Here is a 21329-nt window from a genome sequence, read left to right as displayed (position 1 = left end):
GCAGCGAATATAATCAAACTAAACCAATCTGCATTTCCTGAAGGAAATATGTGAGAGCTGGGAACCACAGCTGGTTCATGGATTCCCCCCCCCCCCGTCTGTGGTTTTGGTTATTAGACAAAAGGTCGAGTTTTCAGGGTAACTGCTCCATAAACAATAGGAAATGTTCAATAATGGTTTAAAGTGAAATATAAAATATTTCTATACATAGGATCAGAAATTGTTGGGAACTGCTGAACTTGCTGAACACTCATACTACTATTGATTCTAAATTATTATATAATTAGAAGCATTTTTGAATAAATTAAGATAATAAATTTGAATAGGCCTACCTGTCAGACGTAGCTACAGTACAGTACTATGGGAGTTCTATAGCCACCGTGCCTGTTATTTTGGCCGATTTGTTTACTGATTTAATCAAAAGGTGCAGATAAACTAAGTTTGACATGTGACCATCTTGGCAGATAATAGCCGAACAGCTCCCCCTTGTGGAGAGGCTGCATTGTGGCTCAACGTGGAGGAAATCGTTAAATTTAGGTCAAACAGTCATATCATCTGTTCACGTCTTTAAAAAAATCTGTTTTCTTGTCGTTTTATGTTTACCATAATCGCGGTGCTGAAAGAATATGCAGCTTGCGCGTCCTCACTACTTTACACCAGGTACTGTGGGTAACATTCAGGTGATTAGGAGCAGGGCTGTGTGGGGGAACAGACTCCGGCACAGGGACATTGTTCAGTAGTCAATCTGACGTCCTATACAAATCAGAACACGTGTGAAGCCGCACTGGATGACGCGCCACTGCGCACTGCGCGTCAGGCGCAAAAGGCACAACTCTAAACTTTAAGTAGCTAAATAAATATGATTTTAGCAACTAAGAAGCTGATTGGCTGTTTATCACCTGTTCCATCCAGGTAACCAGACAGAGACGCGGTTAATCGTTTTTTGTTTTTGTTTTTTTAATATCCGATCTAAGAACACACTTGAACAGTAGAGAAAAACATTTGTATATCGTATCTGGATTCAGACACACGCGTCATGTCGGGGGAAAATAATCCAGCTGAGACAGACATTTACCCTGAAAGTGAAGATTTCTTTGCCTTTGGAGAGGATCTGGAGTTAAATCAGTTCGATGGATTGCCCTTTTCCTCGCGTTACTACAAATTACTGAAAGAGCGAAAGACTCTGCCTGTGTGGAGGCTCAGATGCGAGTTTGATGATACACTGGTAAACAACCGACTGGTTATTGTGGCTGGGACAGCAAAGACTGGGAAGAGCACACAGGTAAGACTACGTGTTTAAATGATTAGTATCTTTATCTTCTACCACTATCACATGCATTCCAGACAGTTTTCAGTGAGCAAACGTTTTCCTCCACTTTGGATGCCTTTAACTAGATAATAACATATACTCTGATTGAGGAGGTTTTTAAGTTCAATTAGAGCTAAATGCATCTTTTATCTGTACTCACTGACTCACATGCGTTTTGTTTCAACATGCACAATCCAGTTAACCTGCAGAAAATTGTCAAATTGCTTCATTTGATGGGATTTAATCTTAGAGTGTTTACTCTGTTCAGCATCATCTGCCTTACAGCACATCATCTTTCTTAGACACACTTTGGATTCACACATTTTATTACTTTGTCTTTGGAGTAGTAGGCCTCCATTATGTGTGGACAAACTGCCCAGCTCAGCAGATAGTGTTGTGTTTCTGTGAAGCTGTCCAAGCTCCTGCCTGCCTGACAGCCTGCACAAAGGCATCTGCAGCTCTACCCTGATCTGCTGGAGCTGCCACATGCTGCCAAAGCGATTATGCATTATGAGCAATAATACCATAGGATATCTCCTGTCACGCTTTGTTTTGCTTGTGTGCTTAAACAAAAGCTTATGTTAGAGTCCTGAAAAGAAGCTCACCACTAAAAAAACAGAGTTGATGTGAATAGGACATTTTTTGTTCTGTGGTGAATTGCCAAGACATATAATGAAGAGTGAAAGATGAATAACATTTAGTGATTATTCTGTTTCAGATCCCTCAGTGGTGTGCAGAGTTCTGTCTGTCTGCCCAGTACCAGCATGGCACAGTTGTGTGCACACAGACCAAGAAGCAGTGGGCTGTAGATCTGGCGTTACATGTAGCTGATGAAATGGATGTCAACATTGGACATGAAGTGGGTTACAGCATCCCTCTGGAGACCTGCTGCTCCTCTGACACTGTTCTGAGGTTTGTTGATGAGTTCACAGCCAGCAGCAACATGCTTGAATGACACTTCTCTGGCACTCCTAATCTTTTCCTTTCCTGTGCTCCTCACTTACATCATGGGTGGTACACACACACACTGAGAATAATCTGCTTTAGTCTAAAGCCGCCCTTTACACGTTGCACTTTGCAGTAAGCAGTTGTTATTATGTATGATATATGTGCAGTATTTTCACAGCAGGGTTTTGACTGAAAGGCGCTGATATAATTTGTCAAAGCAGAAATGACTCAGTCTTTTTATAAAAGTTGATTGCATGAGCAAAAAACACACTTTCTCCAAATTGATGATATTAATCCAACTGCTGAATCACATCTGCAGACATTTTGTTTTATAATACCTCTGTTATTTTCTCTGATGGCTTTCCTTAGATTTTGCACTGATGATATGCTGTTAAGAGAGATGATGTCAGACCCTTATCTGGAGCACTATGGGGTCATTATTATTGACCAGGCTCATGAGAGGACAGTTAGCACGGACATACTACTAGGTCTCATCAAGGACATCCTGCTGCAGAGACCTGAGCTCAGGGTGGTTGTCCTCACCATCCCACCTATGGCAGAAAAGCTACTGATCCACTATGGCACTATCCCACTCCTCAGTCTGGAGGCCTCATGTTCTGCTGAGGTGGTCCACAGCAGCAGCAAAGACTATTTCTACTCAGCACTCAGATTGGTCTTGGAGATCCATCGAACCAAAGAAGAAGGTGATGTTATTGTGTTTCTGGCCTCAGCTGAGGTAAGTTATTATTACATTATTTGTGGGCCAAAGCTTACAGTTCTGTATCTGACTTAAAAAATTTCTCTTCTCCTACTATGCTGGAAATCTCTCCTGCAGGAAGTGCGTTGTGCCCACCATATCCTTCAGAGAGAGGGCACCAGGCTGGGAACAGACTTGGGCCAGATGGTGCTTGTAGTCCTGTGCCAAAGCCAGGGAGGACTACCATGTGTCCTGACCGAGCAACCAGGTTCCAAAAAGGCCAGGAGAGTTTTTCTCTCTACTCAACAGGGAGAAGATGTGTGGTGGCCGACAGACTCCGTCAACTTTGTTATTGACACAGGAGTCCAGAAGAAAATGGCAAGTAATTTCTTCCAGTAAGACATATCTACCTAAACATGTACCGTGTTACTATTAATTATTATTTGAATTTTACCTTCTACTGTAGGTTTATAATCCAAGAATAAGAGCTAACTCAGTGGTACTTCAACCTATCAGTCAATGTCAAGCAGACATACGCAAGCAGCTGACTGGGGCAGCAGGTATGATTATTTTTGAAGTTTGAAATTCAAACTTACTTCAAACGTGCATAAACTTTTTGCTTAATTAAATCAAGTTCAATTTATTCCTTAGGTAAATGTTTCTGCCTGTATTCAGAGAAGACCCAACTTCCTGCAGAGAACTCCCCACAGATCCTGGAGTCCAACATTACTCCAACAGTCCTTTTCCTCAAAAGGATGCAAATAGCTGGCCTTAGAAAGTGTGATTTCATTGACAGGCCAGGTATCCCAAAGTTCCTAGTGAAACATGATTAATGATTACAAGCATTTTTATTCACTGATTACAACAGAGGCAGCCTGCCCTAAAACACATCCAGGGATGTGTATGTGGGAGGGTTTTTTTTTTTTTTTTTTTTTTTTTGGAAGTGCAGATGAATTTGTTCTATGTGTTGTTTAGGCCTAGTCAACTGTGATTTAGCTGAGCTGACAGGACCCTGCTACTAACCATTGTTAGCAGCAGGGTCCTGCCAGACTAACATGAACAGACCAGAACGGGGTAAAAGAGGCCAGCTCATTAATGGTTATACAACATGTCTCGTTAGGGCAGCACCAGACAATTACAATAGAGATGAAGTACAAGCCAAATATACTGTAATATCTCCAAATTCGTGCAAAATTTGGCACAGATGTTACTTGCTCTAATATATAAAATAAGATGAAAGAAACTCATGAAATCTTTATGGATTCTTATTTCTGATGGAAATTAAGTATCAAAAACACAGTCATGATTTGTTTTGGCAGATCCTGAGGGTCTAATGCAGGCGTTGGAGGAGCTGGACTACCTAGCGGCTTTAGATGATGATGGCAACTTGTCTGAGATTGGCATCATAATGTCTGAAATACCTTTGGATCCCCAGATGGCCAAAGCTTTGCTAGCATCCTGCGAGTTTGACTGTGTGAGTGAGATGTTGACGATCACAGCGATGATGTCGGGTATGTATGTGCCTCATGTACAACTTTAGTTTTTAATTAGAATAGGATTTGTTACCAGTACTCATAATGAGTGAAGTTGTTATAGATAGAAGATGTACAATGAGCCAGCTATTTTAGGTGACTGTGGCTGCTGACCTTGTTGTTTCCCTGTGTTTTAGCTCCAAGCTGCTTCCTGGAGCCACCTGCTGGCATGATCCATGATGCAGTCCAGTGCCACAGAAAGTTCCAGCACCCTGAAGGCGATCACTTCACCCTCATTAACATCTACAGTGCCTTCAAACAGATCCAGGAAGGACAACGTATGAGTACAATAGTACATATTTAAACATGCTGCAATATGGCATGATACACCCTGATTCATCCTTACTTCAGTGTTTCAGAATGTGTAACAATTTTTTTTTAAAGGATGCACACTACTACAGCAATTTAAAAGTAATTAATAATTATAGTTAGAGGCAATGTGATTGGTTAAAATAATACTCAAAAATAGTGGTTATAATGTGGAATTTTCCTTTATTTTGAAGGCATGTCTGAGTTTGACAAAAATACTACTCTGGTGACTTTCCCCCCAGACTTCAGTGCTGAAAAGTGGTGCCATGACTATTTTCTGGATCATTCTGCTTTGAAGACAGCCGAGGCCATTAGATCAGAGTTGACTGACACCCTCAACAAAATCGAGCTTCCCATCTCTGAACCCTCCTTTGGAACCAAGACCAACACACTGAACATCAAAAGAGCTCTGCTGGCTGGGTTCTTCATGCATGTACTGTATATAGAAACTAAGTCAGTTAACTGAAAATGAATGTGTCTCCACTAATTAAACTGTATTGAAGGTTCCTGTGTATTTTCTGTCCATAGATTGCTCGAGATGTGGATGGATCAGGAAACTACTTTATTCTGACCCATAAGCACATGGCTCATGTGCACCCTCTGTCCAGCTATGGGGCTCAGTCACACAAGCTGGGACTGCCAGAGTGGGTGGTTTTTCATGAGTACAACCTGTCCGAGAGCAACTGCATGAGAACCGTCTCTGAGATCTCCCCTCAAGTGTAAGTCGGCCCAGTATCAGTGAAGCCCACTATGTTATATTTATGTGCACTAGCAAATTAGATCAAAGTTTTATCGCTTATGTTTTCATGCACAAATCTGGTGAGATGAACATGTTTTGACTGTTGTTTTAATAAAACTGTGCTATTTGGTCACATTTGAATTTAAACATTTTCATTTCTCACAGTAGTTGTTTCAACATTTGTGTGTGTTTTTTTTAGTATCTCTGTTGTTACTTGTTTTCCAAATATTCTAAATTCTGGTTGTCATTTTAGGTTCATTCAAATGGCACCGCTGTATTTCTTCTACAATCTGCCCCCTAGTGAAAGCAAGGGCATACTGCAGGACATTCTGGACTCAGATGGAGCCAGAAAATATAAAGATGAGGAACAAAAAGCCTCAACAAAAAGGAATGATGCCAACAGTAGTTGTGCAGTGACTCTGCAGACTTACAACAGATGTGCAATTCAGTGATATGAAATTATTGTTCATCTGGGCTGTAACCTGTTAAATGCATACATTGTATACTTGTATTTTATAGCAAATGCAAACCAGGGACTGCAATATTAATGTATTATGTTGCTTCTTTCACCTTCCTGCTCTACTCTCTCCATCTACACTGTATGTCAAAGAGAGGAAAACTGATGGGTGTTTAATTTTTACACTTTAATAAGTAGTAGTGGGGATGCCTATGAATGTTTGTTGCTATACATTTAAAGGAAGGGAAAGAAAATCCATGGACCCAGGAAGAGGCAGTTTCAAAGAGAAAAGAGAGATCATCTTACCATTTTCTTCTTTCCTTGCTTGCTAAACATTGTCCTTTTCACATCTGTACACTTTTCTAGTCTAGCTTTGCCATTTAAAGGTACCTCCACTTCAAACTCAACTGTACCATACCACAACAATTTTATCATCTTTAATTGTCTTGGTTCATAATCCTCTTATAAACAAGTCTTTGTATTAAAAATGTGATATAGTATTTGTGTTCATATTCACATATGTGTGAAATAGGTGTTTAAAAAAATGGTGTGTCTAAAATTAGTGAAAAAAGAAGCACCCATCACTGTGCTACATGTACATGTTTACCATACTAAAGCTGCTATATCTGACTGTACCATAACTTTTAAGATTACAGTGACCATTTCCATAAACCTGAAGGTCTTCATTGTGTACAGTAAACATATCTTAGTTTTATTGTAAGTTCACACAGTCAGGTATTCTTTGAGTTTGTCCATGATGGCAGGCATTCTGTCTGCTGGTATCAGCATCACTGTCCTGAATGGCTTCATGGGTAAATCATCAAACGACCACCTGCCGCTCAAACAGGAGTCTGCCTCTTCCTGGACTGAGTAGTGGAACTTCATGATGGCTTGCTGCAAGAAGAATAAAAACAATGCCTGAAGCCAAAGAATATTCAGGCCTGAATACCAATGTTTTACATGATTGCATTAAAAATTAATCATTAGAGGGTAAAACATGATGTAAAGTGGAATTCACCTCATAGAAGAATTCCTCCTCTGCATTGACAAACATGTATTCATCTTTGGGAGCTCCTCCTCTAACTGGCATACTCTTGGTTGCCTCTTTGCAAGTCTTGCTGATCATCAAACAATAGTGGCACTTCCCACTAGGCTTATTCGTCCTCTGAGCTTCAGCTATTTCTTCCCTGTAGGACAGAATTAGTCAGTTTACTTTCCTGTTCAATATATTCTCAGGTGTTACCATGAACAAGAATATTTTTTGTGTTATTTAAGTCAGAGTTGCAGTAGAACTCACTGCAGCTGTTTGTGCAGTGGAAGGGCGATCTGTGGAGGCACGTTGATGAAGCGCTCACTCAGCAACAGCCCCACAGGCTTGCTGGTGTCACTGAGGATCTGCTCTAGCTGCTCAGTCATGGTGTTGGACAAATTCTTGTCACACTGACCCATGATCAGGTCCTTCACCTGCTCTACACATTGCACACCCTGTCAAGAGCATCAGATGAGACGTAAAATGCACCAGCTCCACATGTATTAATTTGTGACAATGTCACAGCCCATGATAGCAAATTAGTCTTAGTGCCACCTTTCTCTCTGTAAGGTTGAGCATTGTTATGAAGCCAAACACTTCATCTGGGTCGTCATCGTCACTGTCCTCCGGTACTTCAGCTTGCTGAAACAAAAAGAATAGGCAAATTGTGAGAATCCACTTGTGTCACCTGGAAAGATGTTTGAGATGCAAACTATTGACTCACCTTGATGACACTTCCAACATGATTCTGTTGAATGATGATATCTGTCATCTCTGATGTATTTACATGTGCTTTCAGGAAGAGCTATGTCCAGACAAAACAGAGGTGACATCAGGGTGAACATGCTTATACCTACAGATGACATATGAACTAAACATAAACACTGTCCCACACCTGCTGTAGGAGTTTCTTTATACCATTGAAGTCGTTGTCTGAAATGGAGTGAGCTTCAAAATCCACAATGACCTCCTTTTTAATAACAGAGCAGAGAGAGCAGTTAACAGCAAAGTAAAACTGGCAGCCTGTCTGTGTAAAATTTCACTGCAAGTACTTTCTCTACTTCTTGAGTAAAACTATTAACGTTTAAATAAGTTTCTGACCTGAACTGTAAAACTATTTTCCAGGTTATTACAGACGAACTTTTCCTCTATACACTAGACTGGCAGTATGTTTGAAACGGGCTATTCACGTTTATCTAATGATGTTACTGATTTCAGACCTGGCAACACTAAACACTGCTTATGTAGCTTCCTGTTAACGTTAGCAGACAAATAAGTTAGCTAAATAGCTAGCAAGGCCAGCCAGGAAATACTGTGTTCTGATAAAGTTACTTCATTGAGCTGCTCTTCTGACGCGTCACTGTCTTCGTCCCCGGAATCGTCATCCTCCTCCGGATTCTCATCGGAGCTTTTTTCACTTTCCTCGGGATTTTCACCCAAACCTACCGCTCGTCTCTTAGCAGATGAAGCCATGCTGCTAACACACAACACGCGTATCAACCGAGTGGGCGGGGCAACGGTCACAGTTCAGCCACAACCCGGTAGGAAAGTCAAACTCTGGAGCCGCCATTACGGCTCCCAGTGTACACCGAGCGCCGTTTGTCATAGCAACCTTCGGAGCCGCAATGTCGACTGGTCGCCCCCTAGTTTGTCGGAATGAACCATATTTACGAAAAGGGGATTTCAGTTTTTTAAGAGCTACCTCAATTACTATTTTAATATTGTAAAAAGGTATTTGTATTATATGTCATCCCTGATTGGAGTGTAATGTTGCAATAAACTATACTTTTAACATCATTTTTCTTTTTTTTGGAAGGTTTGTAAAATATTCAATGTTGTTTCTTCCCTCCTCGATCGTAACTGCACTCACTTGTCTGAATAACTCAAGGTAAAGTAACTTCGTGCAATGTTTTTGTCTTTATTATCACCTTTTGTTGATTGTTTCAGTTCACCACACGATAAGGTTACATTTTATTGTGTATTATGGTTGGACATTACAGACGGGTTGAGTTAAGGGGACACTTACTCAAGCTAAACTGTCAGTCAGTGTGTCTTGCTAATGTAAACAATAACACATAAGGAGACATTAATCACGTTGTAGCTATATACACATAAGAAGTCAAATAAAAAGTGTGACATTGCTTTTTCTTTGCTAATAAGTATAATCGCCTCATAATAGCATATATAGTCCAACGATCGTGACTCAACAGCATTGTTATCAGCAGTTTACATGTGACAGTTTGAGGGTGTAACTTAGCTCGCTGTGGCTTCACACCCACGGTCCTCAAGTGTTTTTGCAATTTTGAGTTTGTGACTCTGACTGTAGCTTCTTTGTTCTGTTGTGTTTTTTCCTAAATTGATCCGGTGGTTAAACGTCATTATCAAGATGCAGGTTCTGCTTCTCAAAGAGCCAAGAGATGGAGCGTCTGGGCCTGATCCTTACATCAAGGTAGAGGCAATGCCTCAATATTTAGTTGTAGCTTTTGGTTTATATATAGTAGTACACCATTTTTCAATACTTTGTGTTTGACTGCAAACCTTTCGATCTGTAATGTGGATTTCACAGGAGCTGGCATCACATGGGCTTAGCGCAACCCTAATTCCTGTACTGTCTTTTAAGTTTGTCTCATTAAACACCTTGTCAGATAAGGTAAATTACATTATTAGAGCATAAAGTTAATAGTATTGTATTTTTTATATTTATTATATTCTTCGTTGTTTAAGATGTTTTTATTTTTCAGCTTTTCCAACCAGAAAAACATGGAGGCCTTATATTTACCAGTCCAAGAGCAGTGGAAGCTGTGAAGATTTGCTTAGAAGCAGAAGAGAGGAGGGAAGGTGAGATGATACAGAGAACTACATTAACTACATTTCAAAACCATTGTAGATGCTTCACAGTGTACTTCACTAATATGTAAAATGATTTTAAAAACCATGAAGGCATAAGTTTAGTTAAATGCCAGTCAGTTATTATTTGTGCTGTGTTTCTGGATTGAGATTTGAAACATATCCCTAGAGCCTGAGTAAATGTTATTTACCTAATTTTACCTAATTATTCATTCAGAATGGGACAGATCTGTGAAAGAGAAATGGAACGCCAAGTCAGTCTATGTGGTTGGGAAGGCAACTGCTGCGCTAGGTGAGTTATTTTCACTAAGTGAAAACACGTCACTCTTAAAAATAGTTTTTCTGTGCATTGTGCTTCTTACAAGACTTTGTTACATTAATGCTAATTGAAGGAGAGTGTGGCTGGCACCTGGTGCTCACAGAGTTGTGTGAAGTGAGGCTCCTACCCTCTGCTATTTGGAAATTAGCTTTGCAAAAGTGACAGTTTGCTGTGACACAGTAAATGTATTTGGTCTTTAAAAAACATGCAGATGCAGCACCTTTGTGACGTGTTTTACCTTCGTTCTTTATAGTAAACATCAATAGTTGGATCTCTTGGTTGTGTATTTGTATTACTTGTATTTTTTATTGAATTTGATTGCAGAAAACTAGACTGTAAATGTTTTCATTGCAATAAGAACATTGGACATCTTCATCTTGAAACCTATGCTCTTTTTCCTTCATAGTACGAAATCTGGGGCTGAATCCTTTGGGTGAAGACACAGGCACTGCAGAAATTCTGTCACGTGTTATCATTGAACGTACGATATAATTTTTTTTTTTTCTCAAATTCCTTACAGTTTAGATTAATAGAAAAATTATGATAGTTCTGATAACAGAACAGTATGACCTTATGCTTAATTATTATCACAGGAGAGGACACAAATATACCACCACTTTTTTTCCCCTGTGGCTCAATCAAAAGAGAAGTCTTGCCTTCGGCTTTAAGGGAAAATGGTAAGCATTTCCCCTTGTTGTGCCTCACAATTAAAACTGGAGGTGATAAAAATCCCACTGGGGTTACACTAATTATAAAATAGTAATTGCACTACCTTTGTCACTGCAAAGTTCAGTTTCTTTGTTTCAGGAATGCCCCTGGAGACACTGACTGTCTATCAAACAGCAGAACATCCAGATTTGGATAAAAATCTGAAGAACTATTTCACAGTGCAGGTAAAACCCCACTGCAACATTTTAAAAAGTACTCCTTTAAATGTTGCAACTCATTGTTAGTCTGCTTCTGCATTTGTTACATAGGGCATTCCAGCCAGCATAGCGTTCTTCAGTCCATCAGGAGTGAAGTTTTGCATAGAAGCGGTACGGAGACTTTCAGGTGAACATCTAACTCAAATAAAGGTACAGCCTCATAATAGCAAATACATGAATGGACAGATTTTCAGTGTCTCTGACAATGAACCTAATGTTCTTTGTTTCTAGTTTGCAGCTATAGGGCCTACTACACAAGACGCTATTACTGCAGAAGGCCTGTGTGTCAGCTGCACTGCAGAAAAGCCAACAGCTGAACACCTAGCTGCAGCGATAGCCAAAGCTCTGCAGTAATCACCCAGCCCACAGTTCTTAAGTCCATCCACTTTAACTTCTATGTTTTTGTATATTCTCTATTATTTATACATATTCATATACATATATTATACATATATTTCAGATTTACTTTATTGCTCATTTTTATATGTATTCTCATTGTATTTCAATAATGAAGAAAATTAATTTCTCCATATGTTAAAGTGAACTTTCTTTGTAAAAACTATTTTGGTTTGGTGAGGTTATTTACTGTAAACCACTGTGAGTGTGTGTATGCATGTGTGTTAGCAGGTGTGTTGTCAGATGTCATAGCAGTCCTAAACCGCTATTACTGTCTACATGAAAGTAAAGTCTTCACTTTCTTCCACATGTCAACAACAGCCCATTTAAAATCAGTGGACCATGTATAACACATCAAAACAATTCAGTTAAATTGGGTAGATAGTAAAACGAGGTTTACTTTTCACACAGTGGTCAACAAAGTGGGCTACCTTCAGACAACACACCTGTAGGTGGGTGTGGATAAACCTAGGATTTGCCTATAAAACAGTGTGCTTCCTTGCTTGCATCATTTCACTTGTACATACTCCCAGGGGTAAACCAACAGCACGATGCTGACTTTTATCCAGCTGATAAAACTGCTTTTTTGGACGAGCATTAGCTCAGCTGATGCAGAGAAACTTTTCCACAATCGGGATCATTCTGATGTGCAGAACCTTACTTCTCACCAGGCTGAAGTTATAACAGACAGGTACACAGCTGAGGTAATGTAAGATGTAACATGCGTTGTATTATATATTTCAAGATATTTTATAGGGCTCAAATGGAATTTAAGTATGTCTTTTTATAGTTATTTCTTTCTAGATATGGATTCATTAAGCCAGTGAACTGGGAGGAAATCCAGTTTGATGCTTCAAAGACCTTTTCCAGTGATGACTTTCTGGATGACCTTCCTGGGGGCCCTATCCAGGAGAGAACCTCAGTATCTCATTCAAGGAATGCTCCTCAAGATGGTGATCAAGATGACAGACCAACTGAGAACGAAGAGTTTATTTCAGCTTTAAAAGCTTTTCAGAAGTTATCCGGCTTGCCTGTCACAGGTGTGTTTGATGAGGCCACCAAGCTGGCTATGAACAAACCAAGGTGTGGGGTCCCTGACAAGGAGATTGACCTAAACTCACCCGTACCATCTGAAAACAGCAGTGCTTCAGATATTGAAACCGGCCTCGGTGACACTTTTAATGAGACTGAAAGTAACAACTCAGCAAGTAATATAATCAGTGATACGTCTTTTGGTACTGCAAACTCTTCTGAAAATGACATGTTAAATTTTAATGACACAGATAGTGTCATTTCCAATGGCACAAGCATGACATTTGATTACCTTTTAAATGACACTCTTCTAAACAATTCGCATAATATCTACATGGAGCGTCAACAGGTAAACATCACAGTGAACATGTCTCAGAGTGACGCTGTGCAGCGCAGGAAACTCCACCTTGCCACTCTTGTATCAGGTAGTAGACACAAGAGAGATCTGGGTGAACCTGGTTACATAGCTTTTTCTATGAGAGTGTTGAAATGGAGGTTGATAGGAGAAGGCTACAGCAGCCAGTTGTCGATTGAAGAGCAGAGGTCTATCCTCAGACTGGCCTTTAGGATGTGGAGTGAGGTCTCTCCACTGGAGTTTGTGGAGGATACACATTCCCCACTGGAGGATGTTGATATCAGGCTGGGCTTTGGTACAGGTAGGTCTGAACCGATACACATGAAACCCAGTACAACATATTTTCTTTAAGAAATTAGTGACTCTTTTGAATTATATTTTCCTACGACTGTAATTCAAGATATATAACGTATCTATTAATCTTTAAACGTTAAATAAGGTCGCCCCCATGGCACGTATAGTAATTTAACATAAGTAGTTAAAATCGCTGAAGCACAGTATTTAAGAGGACTTACAGTCACTCAAGTCATCATATAGTTACAGAAAATACACAATTCATAATTTAAATTCATAGAAGAGTCCTCCAAAGTGCTTCAATAGAATGAAAAAAAAATTGTCTAGCTGTTACTGGCTAAGAGCCAACTTATTTCAGCTGTAAAAACCAGCATCAGTGTTTCATACTGCACTGTTATATTGGCTTTGTATAATTGTGCCTTTATTGCAGAACAGCTGTGTAGTTTAAAAATTTCACTACACTGCACTGACTATAGATTACTGCACATGGACATTGATTTGTCTTTTATGTGTCTTTTAAAATTCTCTGTCATTTCAATCCACATAGGAAGGCATCTGGGCTGCAACCAGAGGTTTGATGGCACTGGTCAAGAATTTGCCCATGCCTGGTTTCTTGGTGACGTACACTTTGATGATGACGAACATTTCACTACTCCCAGTGCTGGCAGTGGGATCAGCCTTCTCAAAGTAAGCATACTACACCATGACTAAAAGAATTTTCAGGTAATGTAATGAAAACAACAATCAATGATCAATGAAACACTGATTTTAAAACATTTGTGGTCTTTTAGGTGGCAGTTCATGAGATTGGCCACGTCTTGGGTCTTCCCCACATCTACAGACCTGGATCTATAATGCAGCCCAGCTACCTGCCCCATGAATCAGGCTTTGAGATAGACTGGATGGACAGGAAAGCCATACAGCACCTCTATGGTACGTTGTTAAAGCACCATCTAGTGGATATATTCACATACACACCCAGAGATGAATAGTTTTATTTTTCTTTGTACACTTAACAGGCTAATACAAAATCACACTTTCTCCAGGGCACTGTCAGGGTCGATTCAACACAGTGTTTGACTGGGTCAGAAAGGAGAAGACACGCTATGGGGAGGTGGTCATCCGCTTCAATACCTATTTCATGAGAGGCGCCTGGTACTGGCTGTATGAGAACAGAAATAACCGAACGCGCTATGGAGATCCAGTTGCACTGCAGATCGGCTGGCGTGGGATTCCCATGGATGGAGTGGATGCATTTGTGCACGTATGGTCCAGAAAGAGAGATGCTGTGTACTTCTTTAAAGGTAGACTTAAAAACTACTACATGTGTAAACATATACAGACATTGTACATGTCAGTAAGCTAATCAGTTTCTTTAAAGAAATACTGAGATAATGATGTTTTTTGTGGACAGGTACTCAGTTCTGGAGGTACGACAGTGAGAATGATCGGGTGTTCAGAAAGGACCCAGAAGGTTACCGCTATCCAAGGTCAATCTCTAAAGGTTTCCCAGGGGTCTTTGGTCCCATTGACACTGCCTTTTATGACAGGAGGGACTCCCATATATACTTCTTCAAAAACACTCTTGTAAGCATCTTTTCTTTGACTCTTGACAAATGGGGAGATATAAAGAAAACACAAGTCAATTTTAGGGATCATGGGCAAGAAGGCCAGGGAGGTGACAGCTAAGTTTAAACCAAGATTACAAACTGGGCAAAGTGCAACTAGCAATGTCAAAGCCCTTTAGGCAGCACAGAAGTCACAATTGTGTGTTAACTTTTGGCTCTTTGGTAAATTGGAACATTGCCCTTAAATATAAAATAATAGACCTCCTTACTGTTAATAACTGTGTGCCCCATGTCAAAATCAAAGCATCTGTTGATAATTCCTAACTGTGTGTTTAATCAAATTACCACAAACTCACTGACACTGAAAGCCTTCAGACTGCTAGTGTGCTGTGTTCTATGTATTGTATATGTTATATACAAACACGTATCCTTGTGGGGCCAATAGTTCTTTTCTGCCCTTGCGATCCTTTAAAATGTTAATCTATCCCTGTTTTATGTGTACAGTTCTTATTTTCACATCTGAATTGCATCCTAACAACACTAGTTTTGAGCACAAATACAATACAATAAGCAAAATCTTGGAGACACCAAAGCCCAAGCTAATTCATTGTTTCTCAGCATTATGAGGTCATGCATTTATGCAAACAAACCTGATACACTGGTTCAGTGATTTGTCTGCATGTTGTAATTGAAGTGATTTCTTTATAAGGGGGGGGAACTATTATCTGTTCAAACAGGTGTATGCATTCGATGTGGAAGCCAACAGCTTGGCAAGAGGCTTCCCCAAAAACATCAGAGATGTTTTCCCTCCAGTGGTGAGCAGAGACCATCCAGATGGCAGCATTGATGCTGCCTACTTCTCCTACACCCACAATGCCATCTTTCTTCTCAAGGGCATGCGCTTCTGGCAGGTTGTAGGCAGCCGTGATCGCTGGCGCAGGCCGTTTCTGCCTCGAAATGGCCTCCTGCCACACAAGGAGGTGGATCAGCAATGGTTTGACATCTGCGATGTTCATCCCACTGCACTCAAACTAACCCGCTGAGGGTGTTGAAGCAAAGATGTAATAAAGCCATCTGAAGTGTACTGATGTCATATCAGTGTAGACATAATTTTGTTGTATCATATCATGTATAATCTGTTTAAAAGACAATAATAACTGCGTTTTTTGTTGACAAATTGTTCCTGGGGTATGCTAATTTATCTAACAGCTGCTCTGTCTGTCTCTCACTTAAAGGTGCCAAATGCATACTGCCATGAACAACCCTAAAGAATGCGGAAGATATTTAAAACAGAAGTGAGAATCATCTTATTTATAGAACGTTTAATTACTATTTCCACAGACAAATTCTTATTCATAATGCAGCTGATACTTCTTAAGGTTTTACTGAGCTGCTCTCTGGAAAGCTTGATATGCTTAAAATTGCTGTCAACTGCTTTTAGAAGGCACACTTGGAAAAGGGTTCATGCAAAAATCTATTAAGTAATGTCAGCGCTCACAAGGTAAACTGCTGAGAAACTTGGACTTGTATTTTTGACAAAGAAAGACTAAGAAAGTATTTCTTATTATGCATATATACACATAAAAATGTGAATTTATCCAGAAGACTGAGAATGGGTACATTTTCACATTTAAAACATCTGTCTTTTGATATAATAGCATAGAAAAAGAAATGTTATGTAATTATATAAAATAGGTAGCATCCGATACACAGCTATATGATTATTTCGTACAACAGACTCTTCTACACTGGTCCCAGTATCTACATCTAAGTGTCAGAAGAGGAGAAATGATTTGTTCTAATGGAGTGCCACAATAATGCTGATACTGGGAATCAAGGCAGGAGGGCCACTGGATACTACTGGTATCCATTACTACTAATATTTTTATTTTTATATGTTAATTTTAGATACCTATTTAATTTTAATGGTTTTATTGTCTGCATCCACTCCTAATATAACAACATAAAAATCATCTGTTGTGACAACCTGTATTTAAAGGTTCAATGTTGTCACTGTTGCCAGGTAAATTACCCTATTTAGATTGTGGCACCATGTTTGCATCCTAACAAGGCACTGCTTACAGTTCTATTCTCATAGTGCTTTTTGGCTGATAACCATAGTAAATGGCACTTTGGCACTGCCCATGTGAGGCAAAGGTGCTGACATGCAGGCAAATGACTGCTGAAAATCCCAGTCCCCTGATGGTGGTGAATATACAGAGAACCATGGGGCACTGTGGCACAGCTCATGCCCAGCGAAGGTACTCACAGGTCGGCTACGGGCGGGTGGACACCCCTGTCCCCTGGTGGCGAGGAAGAACCAGAGAACCTAGGGGCATTGTAGCACAGCCCATTCCCAGCAATGCTGCTCACAGACTGGCTAATGGCTGCTGGACGTCCCGGTCCCCTGGTGGTCCGGAAGAACCAGCGAACTAAGGGACATTGAGGCACAGCCCATGCCCAGCGAAGATGCGCACATATCGGCTATGGCCGGCACTATGCCCCGGTCTCCTCCTGGTGGTCCTGAAGAACCAGAGAGCCTAGGGGCATTGTAGCACAGCCCATTCCCAGCAATGCTGCTCACAGACTGGCTAATGGCTGCTGGACGTCCCGGTCCCCTGGTGGTCCGGAAGAACCAGCGAACTAAGGGACATTGAGGCACAGCCCATGCCCAGCGAAGATGCTCACATGTCGGACACGGACGGTACGATGCCCCGATCTCCTGGTGGTGGTGGTGGTGGTGGTGGTGGTGGTGGTGGTGGTGAAGAACCAGAGAACCAAGCGACATTGTGTCACAGCCCATGCCCAGCGGAGATGCTCACAGACCGTATAATGGCCGCTGGATGTCCCAGTCTCCTGGTGGTCCTGAAGAACCAGAGAGCTTAGGGGCATTGTGGCAGAGCCCATGCCCAGCGAAGATGCTCACATATCGGCTATGGCCGGCACTATGCCTCGGTCTCCTCCTGGTGGTCCTGAAGAACCAGAGAGCCTAGGGGCATTGTAGCACAGCCCATTCCCAGCAATGCTGCTCACAGACTGGCTAATGGCTGCTGGACGTCCCGGTCCCCTGGTGGTCAGGAAGAACCAGCGAACTAAGGGACATTGAGGCACAGCCCATGCCCAGCGAAGATGCTCACATGTCGGACACGGACGGTACGATGCCCCGATCTCCTGGTGGTGGTGGTGGTGGTGGTGGTGGTGGTGGTGGTGGTGGTGGTGGTGGTGGTGGTGAAGAACCAGAGAACCAAGCGACATTGTGTCACAGCCCATGCCCAGCGGAGATGCTCACAGACCGTATAATGGCCGCTGGATGTCCCAGTCTCGTGGTGGTCCTGAAGAACCAGAGAGCTTAGGGGCATTGTGGCACAGCCCATGCCCAGCGAAGATGCTCACATATCGGCTATGGCCGGCACTATGCCTCGGTCTCCTCCTGGTGGTCCTGAAGAACCAGAGAGCCTAGGGGCATTGTAGCACAGCCCATTCCCAGCAATGCTGCTCACAGACTGGCTAATGGCTGCTGGACGTCCCGGTCCCCTGGTGGTCCGGAAGAACCAGCGAACTAAGGGACATTGAGGCACAGCCCATGCCCAGCGAAGATGCTCACATGTCGGACACGGACGGTACGATGCCCCGATCTCCTGGTGGTGGTGGTGGTGGTGGTGGTGGTGGTGGTGGTGGTGGTGGTGGTGGAGAACCAGAGAACCAAGCGACATTGTGTCACAGCCCATGCCCAGCGGAGATGCTCACAGACCGTATAATGGCCGCTGGATGTCCCAGTCTCCTGGTGGTCCTGAAGAACCAGAGAGCTTAGGGGCATTGTGGCAGAGCCCATGCCCAGCGAAGATGCTCACATATCGGCTATGGCCGGCACTATGCCTCGGTCTCCTCCTGGTGGTCCTGAAGAACCAGAGAGCCTAGGGGCATTGTAGCACAGCCCATTCCCAGCAATGCTGCTCACAGACTGCCTAATGGCTGCTGGACGTCCCGGTCCCCTGGTGGTCCGGAAGAACCAGCGAACTAAGGGACATTGAGGCACAGCCCATGCCCAGCGAAGATGCTCACATGTCGGACACGGACGGTACGATGCCCCGATCTCCTGGTGGTGGTGGTGGTGGTGGTGGTGGTGGTGGTGGTGGTGGTGGTGGTGGTGGTGGTGGTGGTGAAGAACCAGAGAACCAAGCGACATTGTGTCACAGCCCATGCCCAGCGGAGATGCTCACAGACCGTATAATGGCCGCTGGATGTCCCAGTCTCGTGGTGGTCCTGAAGAACCAGAGAGCTTAGGGGCATTGTGGCACAGCCCATGCCCAGCGAAGATGCTCACATATCGGCTATGGCCGGCACTATGCCTCGGTCTCCTCCTGGTGGTCCTGAAGAACCAGAGAGCCTAGGGGCATTGTAGCACAGCCCATTCCCAGCAATGCTGCTCACAGACTGGCTAATGGCTGCTGGACGTCCCGGTCCCCTGGTGGTCCGGAAGAACCAGCGAACTAAGGGACATTGAGGCACAGCCCATGCCCAGCGAAGATGCGCACATATCGGCTATGGCCGGCACTATGCCCCGGTCTCCTCCTGGTGGTCCTGAAGAACCAGAGAGCCTAGGGGCATTGTAGCACAGCCCATTCCCAGCAATGCTGCTCACAGACTGGCTAATGGCTGCTGGACGTCCTGGTCCCCTGGTGGTCCGGAAGAACCAGCGAACTAAGGGACATTGAGGCACAGCCCATGCCCAGCGAAGATGCTCACATGTCGGACACGGACGGTACGATGCCCCGATCTCCTGGTGGTGGTGGTGGTGGTGGTGGTGGTGGTGGTGGTGGTGGTGGTGGTGGTGAAGAACCAGAGAACCAAGCGACATTGTGTCACAGCCCATGCCCAGCGGAGATGCTCACAGACCGTATAATGGCCGCTGGATGTCCCAGTCTCGTGGTGGTCCTGAAGAACCAGAGAGCTTAGGGGCATTGTGGCACAGCCCATGCCCAGCGAAGATGCTCACATATCGGCTATGGCCGGCACTATGCTTCGGTCTCCTCCTGGTGGTCCTGAAGAACCAGAGAGCCTAGGGGCATTGTAGCACAGCCCATTCCCAGCAATGCTGCTCACAGACTGGCTAATGGCTGCTGGACGTCCCGGTCCCCTGGTGGTCCGGAAGAACCAGCGAACTAAGGGACATTGAGGCACAGCCCATGCCCAGCGAAGATGCGCACATATCGGCTATGGCCGGCACTATGCCCCGGTCTCCTCCTGGTGGTCCTGAAGAACCAGAGAGCCTAGGGGCATTGTAGCACAGCCCATTCCCAGCAATGCTGCTCACAGACTGGCTAATGGCTGCTGGACGTCCTGGTCCCCTGGTGGTCCGGAAGAACCAGCGAACTAAGGGACATTGAGGCACAGCCCATGCCCAGCGAAGATGCTCACATGTCGGACACGGACGGTACGATGCCCCGATCTCCTGGTGGTGGTGGTGGTGGTGGTGGTGGTGGTGGTGGTGGTGGTGGTGGTGGTGAAGAACCAGAGAACCAAGCGACATTGTGTCACAGCCCATGCCCAGCGGAGATGCTCACAGACCGTATAATGGCCGCTGGATGTCCCAGTCTCCTGGTGGTCCTGAAGAACCAGAAAGCTTAGGGGCATTGTGGCACAGCCCATGCCCAGCGAAGATGCTCACATATCGGCTATGGCCGGCACTATGCCTCGGTCTCCTCCTGGTGGTCCTGAAGAATCAGAGAGCCTAGGGGCATTGTAGCACAGCCCATTCCCAGCAATGCTGCTCACAGACTGGCTAATGGCTGCTGGATGTCCCAGTCTCCTGGTGGTCCTGAAGAACCAGCGAACTAAGGGACATTGAGGCACAGCCCATGCCCAGCGAAGATGCGCACATATCGGCTATGGCCGGCACTATGCCCCGGTCTCCTCCTGGTGGTCCTGAAGAACCAGAGAGCCTAGGGGCATTGTAGCACAGCCCATTCCCAGCAATGCTGCTCACAGACTGGCTAATGGCTGCTGGACGTCCCGGTCCCCTGGTGGTCCGGAGGAACCAGCGAACTAAGGGACATTGAGGCACAGCCCATGCCCAGCGAAGATGCGCACATATCGGCTATGGCCGGCACTATGCCCCGGTCTCCTCCTGGTGGTCCTGAAGAACCAGAGAGCCTAGGGGCATTGTAGCACAGCCCATTCCCAGCAATGCTGCTCACAGACTGGCTAATGGCTGCTGGACGTCCCGGTCCCCTGGTGGTCCGGAAGAACCAGCGACATTGAGGCACAGCCCATGCCCAGCGAAGATGCTCACAGGTCGCACACGGCCGGTACGATGCCCCGATCTCCTGGTGGTGGTGGTCCTGAAGAACCAGAGAGCTTAGGGGCATTGTGGCACAGCCCATGCCCAGCGGAGATGCTCACATGTCGACTACGGTGGGCAGGATGTCCCGGTCTCTTGGTGGTGGTGAAGAACCAGAGAGACACACAGGGCATTTTTGTAAAGCCCATGCCCAGCGAAGGTGCTCACACACTGGCTAATGGTTGCTGGACGTCCCGGTCCCCTGGTGGTTCTGAAGAACCAGAGTACCAA

At 43.8% G+C, this 21329-nt stretch overlaps 4 protein-coding genes across 6 annotated transcripts; 3 read left to right on the top strand and 1 right to left on the bottom strand.

Moving 5' to 3' along the window:
- The first annotated feature begins 1036 nt into the window (after positions 1-1036).
- dhx32a (DEAH (Asp-Glu-Ala-His) box polypeptide 32a) lies at positions 1037-5986 on the top strand. The gene is made up of 11 exons (XM_026315198.2): positions 1037-1282; positions 2028-2221; positions 2627-2993; positions 3093-3332; positions 3421-3514; positions 3606-3755; positions 4274-4465; positions 4624-4764; positions 5038-5228; positions 5324-5514; positions 5788-5986. The coding sequence occupies exons 1-11, from the start codon at positions 1037-1039 to the stop codon at positions 5984-5986; spliced, it is 2205 nt and encodes a 734-aa protein (XP_026170983.1).
- A 427-nt stretch (positions 5987-6413) lies between these two features.
- On the bottom strand, positions 6414-8550 carry bccip (BRCA2 and CDKN1A interacting protein). The gene is made up of 7 exons (XM_026315201.2): positions 8354-8550; positions 7917-7991; positions 7746-7826; positions 7577-7663; positions 7289-7476; positions 7010-7178; positions 6414-6885 (listed from the first exon to the last, which is right to left on the bottom strand). The coding sequence occupies exons 1-7, from the start codon at positions 8492-8494 to the stop codon at positions 6715-6717; spliced, it is 912 nt and encodes a 303-aa protein (XP_026170986.1). The 5' UTR covers positions 8495-8550; the 3' UTR covers positions 6414-6714.
- Positions 8551-8937: 387 nt separating this feature from the next.
- Positions 8938-11998, top strand: uros (uroporphyrinogen III synthase). 2 transcript variants are annotated; one of them, XM_026315203.2, is made up of 9 exons: positions 8938-9470; positions 9588-9671; positions 9763-9859; positions 10086-10160; positions 10594-10668; positions 10781-10864; positions 10995-11080; positions 11165-11240; positions 11345-11998. In XM_026315203.2, the coding sequence occupies exons 1-9, from the start codon at positions 9408-9410 to the stop codon at positions 11428-11430; spliced, it is 726 nt and encodes a 241-aa protein (XP_026170988.1). In that variant the 5' UTR covers positions 8938-9407; the 3' UTR covers positions 11431-11998. The 2 variants fall into 2 exon arrangements, with proteins under 2 accessions (XP_026170988.1, XP_026170987.1); XM_026315202.2 differs by having other exon boundaries at positions 8940-9470; positions 11165-11263.
- A 38-nt stretch (positions 11999-12036) lies between these two features.
- mmp21 (matrix metallopeptidase 21) lies at positions 12037-15935 on the top strand. 2 transcript variants are annotated; one of them, XM_026315200.2, is made up of 7 exons: positions 12037-12200; positions 12314-13197; positions 13738-13877; positions 13982-14123; positions 14237-14494; positions 14605-14777; positions 15496-15935. In XM_026315200.2, the coding sequence occupies exons 1-7, from the start codon at positions 12061-12063 to the stop codon at positions 15799-15801; spliced, it is 2043 nt and encodes a 680-aa protein (XP_026170985.1). In that variant the 5' UTR covers positions 12037-12060; the 3' UTR covers positions 15802-15935. The 2 variants fall into 2 exon arrangements, with proteins under 2 accessions (XP_026170985.1, XP_026170984.1); XM_026315199.2 differs by having other exon boundaries at positions 12037-12213; positions 12300-13197.
- Positions 15936-21329: the final 5394 nt, after the last annotated feature.

This window comes from Mastacembelus armatus, chromosome 19, assembly GCF_900324485.2.
Source record: "Mastacembelus armatus chromosome 19, fMasArm1.2, whole genome shotgun sequence".
Taxonomy (NCBI): domain Eukaryota; kingdom Metazoa; phylum Chordata; class Actinopteri; order Synbranchiformes; family Mastacembelidae; genus Mastacembelus; species Mastacembelus armatus.
The sequence above is the reverse complement of the archived record's forward strand: the minus strand, read 5'-3'. Positions and strand labels throughout refer to the sequence as shown.